The sequence below is a fragment of the Alexandromys fortis genome, unplaced genomic scaffold (assembly GCF_014885135.2).
Source record: "Alexandromys fortis isolate MF-2015 unplaced genomic scaffold, M_Fortis_MF-2015_v1.1 scaffold_16, whole genome shotgun sequence".
NCBI classification, from domain to species: Eukaryota; Metazoa; Chordata; class Mammalia; order Rodentia; family Cricetidae; genus Alexandromys; species Alexandromys fortis.
In genome coordinates this window covers 15,030,940-15,046,851 of record NW_026067893.1, presented here as the reverse complement: position 1 = coordinate 15,046,851, position 15,912 = coordinate 15,030,940, and the positions used below count along the sequence as shown (strand labels likewise).

The following is a 15,912-nucleotide window of genomic DNA, read 5'->3' as shown; positions in this document are numbered from 1 at the left end:
CTCCGCGGTCCATCGGCCCTGAACTCCAGAAGTGCCCGGTTGCAATCCCCATCCCATATATTGGGGCAGAGGGGCCGGGCCCGGAGCCCGGTGAGGCTGAATTATTCATCTTTAATCTGCCCACAGCTGCCGCCTTTTCATACCGGTAACGCGAGTTCTCCCGGGGCCTAAATTATTGATGGTCGGGGTTTGTAGGGCGGGGAGGGGGAGAAGAGTGGGACCAAGATGGGGAGACTATGGGGACTGGGGGTGTAAGATAAGAGGTTCTGGTTTCCCGGAGCCTCTCGATTAGAGGCCTCTGTCCAGGGGCTTTTCCCAAGCTTGTTTTGGTCTCGGCAGAATGTTATGGGAAAGAGATAAAGGGGGCACGAGTTGTGCCCGCTTTCTCCGAAACTCGCTGGAGGCCATGGGGCAGTGGCTGCAGGTTGCAGACCTTGTCTGTCCTGACTCTGCCGCTAGAAGTCTCTGCTGTTAGATTGCTGAGTAACTGCTGCTGTAGGTTAACCGCTGCAGGTGCAGGATTTCTAGGCTGCTTTAGGCCGCGGAAAATGGGGCAGTTGGCAGCGGCCTCGAGCCTGGCACCCCGGTGGTTTTCTCAGCTTCCAGGTTGGGAGCCCCCCCCCCCACCCAGTTGCCTAGTTGGTCTGGAAACCAAAGGCTCTGTTCCGGTACATCCGTCCTTACTGTTGGGTTTCCTGGGCAGCTGCTGAGGTCTGAGAGGTCAGAGGGTCCCGAACTGGCTTAGGCTGTAACACCCAGTGTCTGAGTCCTAACTCCGCAGGTGCGGTCCCTACCTACCATGCCACCTGGGGCTGGGGGAGACTCGGGGGACCCCAGCCCCGAGCGGCATAGTAGGCAAGAGAACCCCAGCAGCCCACGTTCGTCAGCCGCCTCGCTGTCTCGGAGTGCAGCGGATCCCGAATTACAATCTCTTCTGCCGTTTCTTCTTCACCTGGATTTCTTTCCATCTTAGATATTAGGGATGCAGAAGGAAAATATGGTTCCAAATACCTGAAGACAGAAAACATAAAGGGAAGGAAGAACTCCCGATTAAAACAAAATGAAAAAAAAAAAAAACAGGGAAAGAGGACAACGTACAATTACAATTAAAAACAGATACAAGGGGAGAGGTAGGCAGCGAAGGTGAAAAGGGGCTGCGTTTGACTTGACTTAGTCCCTCTCTATACTGAATACCCCGCTGAGCTGAGTCAAGTGGACCCCGACCCTCCAAAATCGTCTGGCTCCCTGCCCTTGTGATACCCAAACAACGCCTAGCCTGCGGCGCAGGCGGGTTCCTAGTCGGCCACAGTGCTGTCCCTGGCCCGGTCCTTTCTCTCCCCATCTCCCTTCTTTCACCCCTGCTGGCATTATTTCCCCTTTGTCGTTTGTTTTCCCTCTCCATTCTTCGCGTCTGTTCTCTCCTGGCTTCTCTACTCTTCCCGCACTTTCTCCTTTGCAGCGCGCTAGTCTGAGAGGCGGGTTCTTCCCTAGGCCAGCTTCTCGGTTCTTACAGCTAGCCGGGGTCCGATATCTAATCCTCCTCTTTCCTGCACGCAAACAAGCCACCTTTCTCTCCGAATCCCCGGATATGCCCCTTAGCCCTGCTTGCTCCCTTCGCACGTGGCTGGCCTCGGACCCTGACTAATGGCCGGTCCCTGCTGTTGTGGGGTGTTGTGTTTTTTTCTTGTCTCTCCCCAGCAGGGCACGGGGGTGTGAACCAGCTCGGGGGGGTGTTTGTGAACGGCCGGCCCCTACCCGACGTGGTGAGGCAGCGCATCGTGGAGCTGGCCCACCAGGGTGTGCGGCCCTGTGACATCTCCCGGCAGCTGCGGGTCAGCCATGGCTGTGTCAGCAAAATCCTGGGCAGGTGAGGGCCGGGCGCTGCCTCCCTTTCCAGCTGAGGCTTTAGTTAAAAGTTGAGGTGCTAGGCACGAAAGGAAGGTCCGGACTTAATGGGATCAAAAGACTGGCTGCCCCTTTTGAAAGGGCCGCTATGGTGGCTGAGCCTTGGAGTGAGGGTGGAGTAGAGTCTACCCAACATAACCCAGCTCCCTGGGCCTTCCGATGAAGGCAGTTACTTACATTCAGAAAAGGAGGGATTTTTTCCCCCAGCTAAGCAATGTGAATGGGGTTGGAAGAAGGGGCATCCCAAAAGGAGAAAAGACAGCATTAGGAAGGCTAAAGGAGGGTCCAGGTTCCATAGGGACTCTGGGCTTTAGATGGGATCAGCTCTCCCAGCAGGGGTCCTTCTCTGCTTCCTAAGTTGAGGGCCAGGCTTCCATTCCCCAGGGTGCCTGCTCTAGCCGCTGTCCATGCCCAGCTACAATGCCCTAGTCAAGCCCCTTCTGGAGTCTGCTCAGCTACACAGGGCCTTTTTCCCTTCACACTGATGCCTAGGGAGGGAGAGCGGCTTAGCAGCTCTGGAGCTTGCAGCCCCCCTGCCCTTGCCACCACCGGCTTCTTGCTGACCCCGACGGCCTTCCTGGCCCAGGTACTACGAGACTGGCAGCATCAAGCCTGGAGTGATTGGCGGTTCCAAGCCCAAGGTGGCAACGCCCAAAGTGGTGGACAAGATTGCTGAATACAAGCGGCAGAACCCGACTATGTTTGCCTGGGAGATCCGTGACCGGCTGCTAGCTGAGGGCATCTGCGACAATGACACAGTGCCCAGCGTCTCATCCATCAACAGGTGAGCAAAGCCCCCCTGGGCCTGGAGAGCAGGGCTCCAGTTCCCTACTCCTGCCTGTTGGGCCATCTCCCAGGCTCCATCTTCACTCTGTCCAGCCTCTATCCCTCCTTCCAGCCCCTAGCCTGAAGTCTTTGGGTAAGGAAAATGGACCTGAGAGGCATAAATAGACAGACAAACAGACAGACAGGGCTCTTTCCAATTCAGAGCTGAGTTTTCCCTGCCAGGCTTCTCCCGCCGGTGTCCTGGAAATGAATCCAAGTGTTTGTGGTAATTAAGACTCCAAGATTACCCGCCTCGGGATCTAGAGACAATCACAGCCCATAGCAAAGCTTTTAAAATGACCACTGTCTATTCATCGCTACCAAACAGACTTTTCTTTCTAAAGTCATGTACCCTTCCCCAGGGGCATCCAGAATCCTGACTCCTTTACCCTTTCAGCCAGCTCCCACAAAGCTTGCCTCCCAGGAGCCCAGGTCTTGCTAGCCAGCGCCACACAAATTTCCGGCCGAGAAGCACTGGCATCCAGGCCTACAAAGTAGATGCCAGCCACCAGCCAGGACTTGGCAGAGAGAAGGGGAGCTGGACAAGAACCGGGATGCCAGGCAGGTAGTGAGAGCAGGGTCCCTGCGGCTGACTCTTGGGAGATGCCCCCACCACTAGGCGTGCAAGAAGGAGGCTGCAATCTTTTCCATGCTGATAGGTTCAGATACTGGGATCAGATACTGGGACCATGCAGGCTCTAGTCAGTTCAGCTTGCAGGATACTTAGGTCTCTTAAGTCCCAGATCACTCTGGAGTGCTGTCTGGGAGATGGCAGGTCATGCTTTATGCATGTGCACCCCAGCCAGGGTATCAGTCTAGGGTGATTACAGAACACTCAGGCAGCCCTCAATCTCACGATCCCAAACTGGCGTCAGAACTGTTAGAGCCTGACCATGGTACACAGAGATTCAGGACTGCGAAAGTCACACTCCAGCCAGAAAGCAGGTCGCCCTCATTTCCAGGGACCCCCCAAACGAGAAGAGAGTTAAGGGTTTCATACTCTGTTATTCTTTGTACCCTTCATAGGCCCATTATCAGGACGACTAATAACTCAGATGGTGTTTCTCTCTGCAACTAGCCTCACCTGTCTTTTTTTAATATTTTGCAAATGATATGGAATTATCCCAAATCATCCCAAAAACAGCAGGTAGAATTAGCTGGTAGAATGTACCTTGGCTAAAGAAGATTCCCTCTGCCACACTCGTGCTGTAACATACTGCAAGGCGACCCCAGAAATTATCCCAGTGTGTGCCATCTGTATTAAAATGGTTATTCAGTTATGAACAGGGTAACATAATACTGATCGGCTAATTATACACCCTCCGAAACTCTCCAGCTCCCTGGGCCTGGCTCAGCTAGGTACTGGAAACGTGTGGCTGTTTGACATTTAGACACTTTTCCAAAAGAGCTGGAGAATAACACTGGGTGGTTTGAGAAAGCAGTAAGTGCTTTGCGTTTAAAAGTCAGGAGGCTGGGAAGCTTGGGGACTGAGGCAGGTGTGACAGTTAGGGGAAGGGAACAACATTTCTTTTTCCTTTTTTTTTTTCTGAGCCACCCACCCAGAGACTTTGCCTCTAGACCAGCTGGTGGTCCCTGCGGTGAGCTAGAGCTGAGGTCTTAGGAGGACAGTAGCCAAGCCAAGAGTGACCTCAGTGAGGAGCAATGTCACCTGGCTGGGCAGCGGTGCCCTGGCGACTGTTTGGAGATACACTTATTATCTGTGATGGGGACTGCAAACTTTGGGAGAGTCCAAGACACTTAAGTCACAGTGATTCGCTTCATGTGGGCGGGGTGTGGCGGCTACCCTGCCTAGCACCCTCCCTGTCTGCTCCCCCTCCAACACATATCCATGGATGGCCGAGCTGTTTTTAAGGCTGGTTCAGGCACAAGTTTGAGGATGTTTCATTCTTAAAGAGTCCTAGAGTGCAGAGGACAGTGACCCTAACATCAAGCTCCGTATGTCTGAAGGTGCATCTACCAAGCTATAAGAAAGTAGACTGGCGGGATGCCCATGAGATGAGCGCTGGGGAAAGAATGGTCCAAGCCCAACCACTCTAACAGCCAGCAGTGGCTGCTGGCCTTGGGTGCCTGTTATGTGAGGTACCCGCAGGCTTCCTTTGGGTGTGAAGAAGGAGGCATTTCTGGGTAGGCATTGCTGAAAGGGGAATGGAGCATGGGCCCAGGAACAGGGAAGCCACCAGCCAGCAACATGGGCGGCCCTGGCTCTGTAGTTAGACTTCAAGGCTTAATTTGTCAATGGGATATATTAGGCTGTTCTAAATTTTGCTTTGGGAAGAATCTTCCCATAGTTGGTACTTTGGAAAAATTGGCTGAGGCTTCCCAGTATGTCACGGGTACACATTTGGGCACCCCCATCATCAATGTCATTCCTGTGGGTACTCTGCCCTGAAGGGGAAGGTTCTTGTGGAGCCGCCTTTCTTGCAAATGCCTGATAAAGGCGTGGCATTCCTGCAGGTGCTGGTTGTATTAGGAACTTGGGCCTTTCTGTTCTGAGAATTTTCACTGTAGGAAGGAACTGGAGATATCCCTGTGTATAGAAGGCGATATGTACTGGGAAGTGGGGAGTTCCTGAGTTCAGAGCTTGGGGGATAGTAGTGTGTCCACTCGTGTTGCTGTTGTTTTTGATACACACACACACACACACAATGTACATACATACATGTCTGGAGTAAGGTGCTCAGGAGCCAGTATTGGCAAGAAAGGAAGTCTACACCTGCTCACGCACCTGAGCCAAAGGTTTTCGTCTTCTCCTCCCCCAAACAGATGCTGTCGCCGCACTTGAAATATGCTGTTATGGCTATAAACTAAATTGCTTTTCATGCTTTAAAAATGGTTTTGGCATTCTTTGGTCCTGCCACAATAAAGCCCTGGCTGTCCAACCTGAGTTTTCCCCTGGCAAATCCCCATAGAAATGCTTCTCTGGGCCAAAGGTGTGTGGTAGGGAACCATCCACACCCAGAAACCATTGGCCAAAATCTTAGCTCTGAGCAGGTCGTGGAATTTATTGAATTGTTATAAATATAAATTACAGCTCAGCGTGGAGTTGCCAGCTCTTCAGCTTGTATGACACCACTGTTGGGGACAGTGTTTGTAAACAGGTAACTTTAGGTTGAAACCTGGCATGGGAGATGGCCTATGGGCAGGGGAGAGATGGAAGATCCATGTACCGAAAGAGGGGAAAGTTACCTTGTCAGGTTGAGTTTTTGACGAAGCGGGAAGGATTTTCCTGCTTGAGTCTTCTTGTCGGACTGTTGCCCTGGGTAGCGACCACTCCTTTGAGAGAACAGCAGGAACTCCAGGTGGAGTCTAGAACTACTGAAGACCCTCTGGGAGTGGTCTCTGAGCTAGCTGATGGATGTCTTGAGGCTAGTCAACACTTTTTGGGGTCAAGGACTCTTCAACCTTAGATCTTTGCAATGGACCCTCGGGGCTTGCCAATCACCAACCACCCCTGTATTCTTCCTTATCCTGTTTGGCTTGAAGTGAGCACATTTCTCCTTGCAGTGACTGCACTGGCTTCAGGACTGCTGCAGCCTCGTTGCTGTGTTAAGCGATGCCAGTTCCTGTCACTTCGGTGTCCCTGCTGTGCAATTCTCAGGTGTTTGTCACTGGTCTGGTGGTGGGCAGCAGTTACCACTTGTTTTTTTAAGTGAGCTGGTAGTCACTAATCGCAGCCGTGGGGATTCTGGAGCCACATCCTAGACCAACACGTCTGTTCCTGCCTCTGAAATTTAGCTCTAGATTGCGTGGATTTGACTCTTGGACCAGGCTTGGCATGGAAGCTAGGGCAGAGGGGTGGCATTGTTTGCCACATCTTAGATCTTTACAGCTGTCTGTCACCACTGTTGGTGACAGGCCAAGAGTCAGGGGCGGGTCAGTGAGTTAAGAAAAAGGCTTCATCCCAAAGAGGAATGAGAAAAATAAGGGCAGAGAACTGTCCTGGGGCTGCAGGCCTTGCAGAAGGGGCTGCAAGCAGTGTCTTCTCCGAGGTTTCTGTCTCAAAGCTATTTTTCCTAGAGGGCATCTTTGCTGTTCTGGTCACCCGTACATGTGAGACAGGCATGGTTGTTGATCTGCTTCTTGTGTTTTTAATGTTTCATTTTTATTTATTTAGTGTGTGAGTGAGTGAGTGTGTGTGGCACACACCTAACACAGCACTCAGGTGCAGCTTAGCAGAAAGCTTGTGGGAATTGGTTCTCTCCTTCTACCATGTGGGTTCTGGGATGGAACTTAGAAGGTTGCACTGACTCCCGGGTCTGACTAGCCCCTGGTGGTTGGCTTGTGGGTTTTCAGTGGTTGGTTGCTGTGAGTTCCTACCTCAGCTGGCAACTTTTGAGATGAGGGGTTATCTTCAGAAAAACTCCGGGTTGGGTTTAGGAGGTGACATAAAGAGAAAAAGAGAGGGGAAACCCCAAAATAAACAAATAAAGTCCCAACTGTTCTGAGAACTCAATAAAACAATCACATCAAATATGAAGAGGCATAAATCTTGTGTCTGCACAGGTAACCCTACTGGATTGCTTTTATTATTGCTCAGGCTGACTCCATTTATTACCATCCAGAGCCCGGGCAAAGGAGACTGCGTGGAGGGTGGTCTCTGGTGCAATCCTATACCCTGAGAGGCAACAATCAGCCCATACAGCCAGGGATTTCGATGGGAGCCAGGAAGGGCCCATCTGTCTGCATGAAACCAATCAATAACTCTGTAACCAGAGCCCTTGTCACAGGGAAATGGACAACACAACAGTTCAATAGAGGGGCCACAAGGGGAATTAGCCAAGTGGAGATGGTGCCAGACAGGAGCAGCTCCTGGAGAAGGGACGCGAGGCTTCCTGGAGGAGAGGCTGGGAAGGCAGGGTTGTGCATGCTTCCCGGCACAAACAAGGCATTGCTGTGCAGTCAACCTCAGGAAGGACAGGCAACACTGGATGGTGGTGGCAACACATGTTCTAGAAGGTGGCTTGTGGTATGCAGAGGGTGATTCGATGGCCAACAGGATGGGATGGACTTGAGGATTAGAACGCTACAGTTTTAGACAGAAAAGCAGTAGTAGTAACCAGCATAGATGAGTCATTCTCCCCAAAACCTGCACTCTGGAGAGGGAGTTCCCATGAGCCCATAGAGGACGGAGGTCCTGCTTCTAAGCAGGACTAATGAAGGAACACTTTAACCCAGGGGCCCGTTGTCCACTTCCAGCTTCCTATAACTGCAGACCTGGCTACCCTGCAGGGCCTTGGTACTCAGGGCTCCCCGAGACTCTCCATGATGCTATCTGGGGTTGCATTGCAGTTCTCCTATTAAGAGGAGAATGGCTACATTGAGAAGAAGCCATTTTCCATGTCCTTAAAAGAATCCAGTAGATGGTGCCCATCTGACTTGTGAATTTTCTAGATTCCTGTTGTGTCTTTTCATACTTCCTTCCCCATCAGGCTAGGTGTCCAGAGCTCAGGTTCACAAGATAGAGACATCTATGGTCAATGAAGCACCCAGGGAAGGCAGAAGGGTTCCTAAAACATGAAGACTGGTGTCTCTCAGCCAGTGCCCAAGCAAAGGAAATACTAATTGGAGAGAAGGTATCTCCTGGAATTATCTGCTGCCCCTGGGCACAGATGGTTTTCTCTTGCCGGTCACAGTTTTGGGTTTGATGCTATCAGGATGCAGTTAGAATGTATGCACAATGGCATACAGGAGTAAAGGTCATCATCTTCCGTGTGGGAGACTGTGTGTGCTTGCCTCTACCTGTATCCACTCTTAGGTGCAGGGCTCTGGAGTCAAGAGAACAAAGAACGCAGTCTCTGGTATGTGGCCTGTTGTTACAGTACAAGGCTGGGCACCTTGTCCTTGGCTCCGATGGTTAATCACAAGTCAGTCAGTGAGGTTGTTGCCTGAAGTGGTAACAGTCATAGAGCTGGGCTAAAGGTGGTTCCATTTCACAATTTAGACAACCTGAGGCCAAGTTTTCCATCAATTTTTGTTTGTATTACAATATTCCTTAAGCCCAGTTAACCCCAATCCGAGGGCCTTTGCCCCTGCGGTGCCACCTTGGTTAGGGGGACTTTTGTGATCATATGTTCGTCCTTACTTTGACACAAGCCCAAGCCCTGTTGACAGAACTAGTTAAGGACCAGTCACATCAGTTGCCATGACAATGTCCTTCCAGATATATAAATTTCTCCAAAGCTGATCCACACGAGGCATGGAGGTGTATACCTTTGATCACAGCAGAGGCAGGCAGACCTCCAAGAGTTCAAGGCCAGCCTGGTCTACAGAATGAGACTCTGTCTCAAACAAGCAAACAAAAAACAAACACCCAAACAGACACACATACACACACACACACACACACACACACAAACACACACACATGCACACTGTGGTCAGGTCAGAGAGCCACAGGCCAGGATACCCAGAATCCTGTTACAGCAGTAACAGTAGTACATAGCTATGAACACAGCTTCCTCTGTGTTGGACCTAGGCCTAAACCCCAGATCCTTCCTAGGTACTAGAAAGTAGGAAAGATTCCAGATGAGAAATTAAACACATGGTAGAACTGGAGAAGGCTGTGAAGCCAGACAAGGCTCAGTATCAAGGGTGACTTGGGAACTAAGAAGGCTAGGCAAGAGAGCTGCTGGCATTTGAGAAGAGAGAAAAATGGCCTGACCTGAAGGAGAAAGAGTAGGGCCCTGCACCCAGAAACTACCAGGTAGGAAAGGAAGGCAGGTGGAAGGGGGCAGAGGGCAGAGGTCATACAGCCAGGTTCCGCTCACAGCTTATTTTCAGGTCGTGGAAATGTTGGGACCTTTTTTTGTGTGTCTTGAGTGACAATGTGATGAGAAGGTATTTTGTGCTGAGAGACAGAGAGAAAAGAATTAAGAGTGATCATCTACTCCAGAAAGCTTGGCTTTGGATGCAAGGGTAAGGATAGTAGGGTCCCGACGTCTAAGCTGGCATGTTCCAAGAGCAGTGATGGAAATGCGTGTAGCCACAGGGCTCATACACCAGTGTGTTCAGGGCCCTGGCGGAGATGGTGCATAGATGTCATAGGAGCTGGACATGGCCCAGCGTACAAACACTGATACAGAGAAAGTTTTTATATTTATTATAGTGTGTGCGTGATGTCTGAAGACAATTTGGGGGAGTTGATTCTATCCTTTTTATTCTTTCTTTCTCCCCCTCCCCGCCCATTTTTGTGCGTGGTGTGGATATATGTGTGTGTGTGTGTGTGTGTGAGAGAGAGAGAGAGAGAGAGAGAGAGGGAGAGAGAGAAAGAGAGAGAGAACACAGCCTCTATAGTTTTCATCTTATTCATTGAGAAAAAGGTCAATGAAACCCCAGAGCTTGCCCATATGACTGGTCTTGCTAGTCAGCTTGCTCTGGGGACCCTGTCTCTGTCTTCTGAGGCTGGAATTGTAGGTGGGCCACCGCTCCTACTCAGCATTTGTGGGGGTCCTTGGGATCTCAGTTCCCTGGTCCTCACACTTGCACTGCAAACTCTCTGACCACTGAGGCAGCTCCCCAGCCCCTTGCCCCATCTTGTGGGTTCCAGCGTTGGAAGTCGGGTTTTCAGGCTTGCATGGCAAATGCCTTTACCCAGTGGGCCATCTTGCAGGACCCCCCAAAGACAAATTTTAACAGCTCCATGTTAGCCAAATAAAGCACACATTGGGTCTGATTCTACCTTGGCCAGCAGTCGGCAGCCTCTGGTTTGTGTAACTCCTCACACGGATCTCTGCTTTAGGAAAGAGCAATGTGAGCTCAGACCAAGTGGGAGGGGTCCAGCATTCCATTGTATCTTAGTACAGCAGCTTCTGGGGATGTCCTGGTTTGATAGTACTCCTTCTACCTGGAGGAGGAGTGGGGGAGTCAGGGGTGTTGATGGGGACAACAGATAAGATGCTAATCAAGAGAGTGATGGAGGAGGTAAGAAGCTGGGAGGTGAAAGGGGTCTGGTAGCTTCCTTGGCCTGCATAGTATTTGGGACTGAAACACAGAGAATGTAACTACAGTTGAGAAAGGGGTGGGGTGTCGAAATCTAAATAAGGGACATTTGGTCCCCTGAAGCATCTTAGACATGGTTAGAGAAAGCCAGTACCCAGAATAGCTGGCAGTGTAGGCTGATGACATTCTGAGAAGCCCAGAGGTGACAAAGGCGAAAAGGAGACGCCATCTGGGGAGTTCCCGACAGGAGGGTGGGGCAGAGGAAATGACCTTGCAGGCATATTCTCAAGGTCAGAGTTTCATTGTCCTTTCTAAGAGAGACCTATGGGAAGATGAACGTGGCTGTGACCACCCACCCCTCAGCACACTGCATATTCCTGGCAGTGACTGTGGCTGTCAGTAGCAGGCCCAAGAAAAAGCATGAGTGAGGTCAAGAAGAAGGTAGGGTGCCCCTGTTCTCTGGGGTTCCACAGTGAAGTCCCCTCTGCCTGCTACCGGGAGCATAAGGTCACAGATTCCTGCTATGCCTGTCTCCGGGCCTGGCTCTCCATGGTGCGCTCCCTCTGCAGTGGCCTGAGAGCAGAGAAAGCTGGGGGAGCCTGCCAGGCTCTTCCTGGCAGGGTATAGAGCAGGGCAGCTGGCTGCAGAGGGAACAATATTCACCTTGCAGGCACAGCGGAGCAACGTGAGGAAGGATTTAGTGACCTAGGAGGAAGAACGGGGCATTAAGGGACAACAAAGGGGCCCCAGAGCTCACTCAAATGACTCTAGCTAGTTGTGAGACTACCTTTCCTGATTCTGGTACTCCTTCTTGGCCCTGGAATTTGGGGGGGGGGGGTTCAGACGCCCAGTCCATATTTGTCAGGCAAGGAGAGGAGCTCATGAGTCTGGCAGACACTGTCGGGTCTGAAGATCCCTGAGAGTCGGGCTTAAGTACCTCATTCTGCCCCTTACACTGCCAGCCTTTTCTTACTTCACAGCTCATCATGTCCTGAGAGAAGCTGAAAGACCTGGCCTGCGGAGCTCATGTGGCTCTGTTTTAAGGACTATGTAGGCTGGTGGTTCCTAGCTGAGCCTGGCTTTCACAGCCTGGGAGGTTGGCCTAGCATCGCTGGGAACTCTCAGAAGTCAGGCTTGTCAAACCAGGAGCTGGTGGTTTCCTTATTCAGAAAGCTTCTGGTTGGCAGAACCATCTGCTCCCGAAGTAAGACTCCCTGCCAAGACTTGGGTAATCTGCTCGTTCGGGATGTCCGCTGCATGCATGCTATCCATTCAGAGCGACAGTAGATGTCAATACCTGTCCTAGTGAGTCAACAAGTAAGGGTCAGTCAGGTCCACAGAGGGTTCTGACACAATCCTCGAGCACGCCTTGGAAGTGAGTGTGTCACCTGTGTGTGGCCATAGCGCTGGTTGTCTCTACCTGTGTGGGGGTGAGGCCAGGGGTCAGGACGGTTATCTGCAGTCATCTGCAGGGTGCACCCCGCAGTCCTGCATCCCACGGTCCTTCCCCTGCTCCTCCTTCCTCCCTGGGTTAGAAGGATGGGTAGGAGCAGCCCAATCTCAGCTGATTCCAATTGAAGAGCTAAGAGAATCAGATAAGATAAGGAAAGGCAACTTTCCTTCGGGGACCAATGGAGGTGTCGTGTTCCCACTCTCCTCTGCTTGTCTAAGGGCAGGCAGACTTCCACTGGGAAAGCCAGAGGGAAGGAGGTTCCTTACACCATGGTCCTGGGAGGGAATGCCTGGTGAACTCCCAGGTGAGAGAGAAAGAGAGGTAAGGGCCGGATGCTTTGGCACTGACTGGCCCTGCCTCAGGCCTGACTTGGGGCCCCAGAAAGAGGCTGAAACAGGCAGCTGTGGGGCTTTCTGGGCTGGGCGAGCCTTCAGGGCTGGGGTTTGGCTGCCTGCAGAGGACACAGCTCTGGCTCTAGTCCAGTTCCTTCTAGAAATGGGGGGTGGTGGAATCTACACCCACTGTCTGCTTCTACCCTCCTGCCTACCATGTAACATCTGCCTCCTCCTCTACTCCCCTTTATTTCCTCAACTCCCGACCCTAGGGAGACACTCTGGAAGGTCATGCAGACTTCTTAAGAGATGACCGACCTCTCCGGATAGGTACAGAAAGTTGAGAGAAATTCATTTCATGGCCAGTGGCTGCTCAGAAAAGGCGATTCCGGCACCCGAATGTGATAAATGTTAACTGATCATTAATCGCATTAAAGAGGGCCCTATAAACTTTTCATTTCTAATTAAATTCGTCCAGTGATGCTGCCCAAGCGACTACTCTGAGCCTTTGTTTATGTGGAAAATTAAAATGCAAATACAATGGGATTTATTTCCAGGAGTGGAGTGATGGTCTGGCCCCCTGACTGCTGGTCTCTAGGCTTGTCAGACTAGGTAACCACTCTGCAGGTGCTGTCCACTGTGCAACAAATTGTAACTGTGCAGGAAGAGGCCGGGAGTCAAGGTCAAACACAATTAGTCGTGAGGAGACGTTTTAGGACGAATTAAAGAAGAGAAAAGGCAATAGATAACCCTGTGATGTAGGAAAGCATTTTCTTGGTTTTCTAACCTTCCTCCTTCTATAAGAATAGGAAACTCCTCCCCCCCAAACCCAAACTTGCTTGTGAATAATGTCACCATAAGTCTTCCTTGCATCTGAGGTAAAAAGAGGTGTGGGAGGGAGGATTTGGAGGAAAGAACCCCACCAGGCATATATGAATCCGCTCCTGAAAGAACTCAACAAGGTCAACAGGGAGGCCCACAGCCTGGCTTTCTCTCCAGCACTTGCAGGATCAGCTGCTGTCCACATCGTGGTTGTGCTGGGTCCTTCCTGCCAATGCCAAGTGGCATTGACACAGGGCAGTGGAGCATAGAGGCATGCATCGAGAAGGCCATTGTGCATGCACGCCTGCACGCACACAGCCTCTTACACACCGGGGGAACTGGGTGCTCATAAGAATAAACAAATGGCCCTCGCGATGAGCCTTTTAGTAGCACGATCCCTTTGATAGAAGCAGTAACCCTTAATACTATTGAATGATATGAAGCAATATGAAGTTCCTGCTTACTAAAACATAAATTAGGCTGAGAGGAGAGAAAAACCTAGGTAAGAAAAATCATTTGGGTATATCAGTTAGAGACACTGAAAAATTGCTATGGTGTTCTACGAGTAAGGAAGTTGTAAATAGCATTAAAACGCTAGAAGGAAAGGAAATAGAGGTAGGAGAGATGAGAAAAGGCAGAGTGTTAAATCACAAATAGGGGCTCATGTACAAAGTCACAAACCAGATTTATACCAAGCTTTGCAAAATCTACAACCTGGACTGACAGTAGGTGGGGGACCCCTGTGCCTGAGTGCACACGTCCAGGCCATCCTGAAAGTGTGGACAGGGTGGGCTGGCCTGGCAGTGGGCAGGCTGCTCACTGTGCTGGATACTGGAGTTGATCCATTGGCTCCCTGTGCCAGGATCTGATTGGTACGGCTCTGCAGACCATCAAGGATACAGCCGCATGAGGGTCTTTAAAGGTCTTTAAGCACACGAGTCCCCTGTGAGCTGGATCCACATTCTAATGGTTCTCCGAGGTAGCAGCCCATTCCTGGAACACCGCCTGCCTGACTGATTTCACAAACAACTGCTACCCCTGTCCTCTTTAGTCTGTTTTATTCTGGGTTGTTCTTTCCTCTTTGGTGTTCACCTGTGTCTTGGGAATGCATGCACACTTGCTGACAAGCAGGCTAATGACCATGGCAACGCCCAAATATCGGGATGAAAATCAAAAACTTTAGTCAATCATCGATGGTAGCTGTCCGTAGGATGCCAAAGATCTGGTGATTTAGCACGTCCCCCTGGTGGATTGGGTTTCTCAGGTTCCATTCAGGAACAGGATCAGCATCTCAGGAAACACATATTTCAGAAGAAAGTATTCTAGGGGACAGTGTGCTTCGTGGATGCACTTGGGTCTGAGTTCTGATTTAAAGGGAGCCTGGGCCAGGCACAATAGTGGCAGCAGTTAGTGTCTGGAAAAGCATAGCCATTGGACACACTGGAAGAGGCTTTATCCAAATAACCTTCGGCTGTCCATTAGGCCTGGTTTCCACTAGGGAGCCTGCCATCCGAAGGTCCTTAATAGACACGGTCATTCACTCATTCATCGTTCCACTCACCCATTCAGAAATCTCCCGCTAAGTGCCTGCTATGTGCCAGGCAAGTCACATAAAGCTCCTTGGCACAAAGCAAGAGGCAGGTCCCAGGGAAAAAATTGCCATATTTTGAGTCTGGCTAATCTCATGTCCTTTCTGTACCTCAGTTTCCCTAGTCTTATAGGGAAGGGATAATCATTTAAGTCTCTTACAGGCTCTCATGAGGATTAAATGAGCCATAAATCTACCTAGAATTGCAACTATCTAATATTAAGGGATCAATAAATGTTACTATTCTTATTACAATAGTAATAATAGTATGCATTTCTAGTTCTAGTCTGTGTCAATATGTGTGTCTTCTGGCTTGTCTGTGTATGAGCACTGAAGTATTTTAGATAATAAGGCCTGAAGGGTCAGGTGTCTTGGCTCACATCTGTAATCCTAGCACTCAAGAGGCTGAGGCAGTCGGTTCCTGAATTTAAGGCCAACTTGGGGGCTGTATGGGGAAAAATTACTTAAAAAACAAACAAGAAAAGAAAAACAAAAAGAAAGAAAGATGGCTCAAAGAGCCAAACATGTAGTCAATGAACAGGGTTGAGTATCGTGAAAGCCAGTGAGAATCAAGGCATCCTGTGAACCCAGCTGAATTCAGGAAGGAGCTGATTCTGTGTCTTTTCCGGGAGGTAGAGAATCTCTGTGCCTCTGGTCTCTGAGCACTGACTAGAGCTAGTCAAGTAATTGTCCCTTTGTCCACTTTGAAAGCCCAGTCTGTATACACGTGTAAGTGTGTGCGTGCTCGTGTGTAACCCAGCCTGTATACACGCGTGAGCGTGGGTGTGCCCGATTGCATGCTTGTGTGTAGCCCAACCTGTATACACGCGTGAGCGTGGGTGTGCCCGTGTGCATGCTCGTGTGTAGCCCAGCCTGTATACACGTGTGAGCGTGGGTGTGCCCGAGTGCATGCTCGTGTGTAGCCCAGCCTGTATACACGTGTGAGCGTGGGTGTGCCCGAGTGCATGCTCGTGTGTAGCCCAGCCTGTATACACGTGTGAGCGTGGGTGTGCCCGAGTGCATGCTCG

General features: G+C 50.7%; 1 protein-coding gene across 9 annotated transcripts in view; it reads left to right on the top strand.

Moving 5' to 3' along the window:
* The window catches only part of Pax2 (paired box 2), an 89,756-nt gene that overhangs the window by 12,144 nt on the left and 61,700 nt on the right, over window positions 1–15,912 (top strand). For 5 of the 9 annotated variants that reach the window (XM_050146788.1, XM_050146810.1, XM_050146750.1 and 2 more), the window contains exons 3-4: window positions 1,699–1,867; window positions 2,492–2,689. In XM_050146788.1, the coding sequence (XP_050002745.1) occupies window positions 1,699–1,867; window positions 2,492–2,689 (367 nt within the window). The remainder of the gene's footprint in view (window positions 1–1,698; window positions 1,868–2,491; window positions 2,690–15,912) is intronic. The other 4 variants (XM_050146794.1, XM_050146816.1, XM_050146758.1 and 1 more) reach the window with 1 other exon arrangement.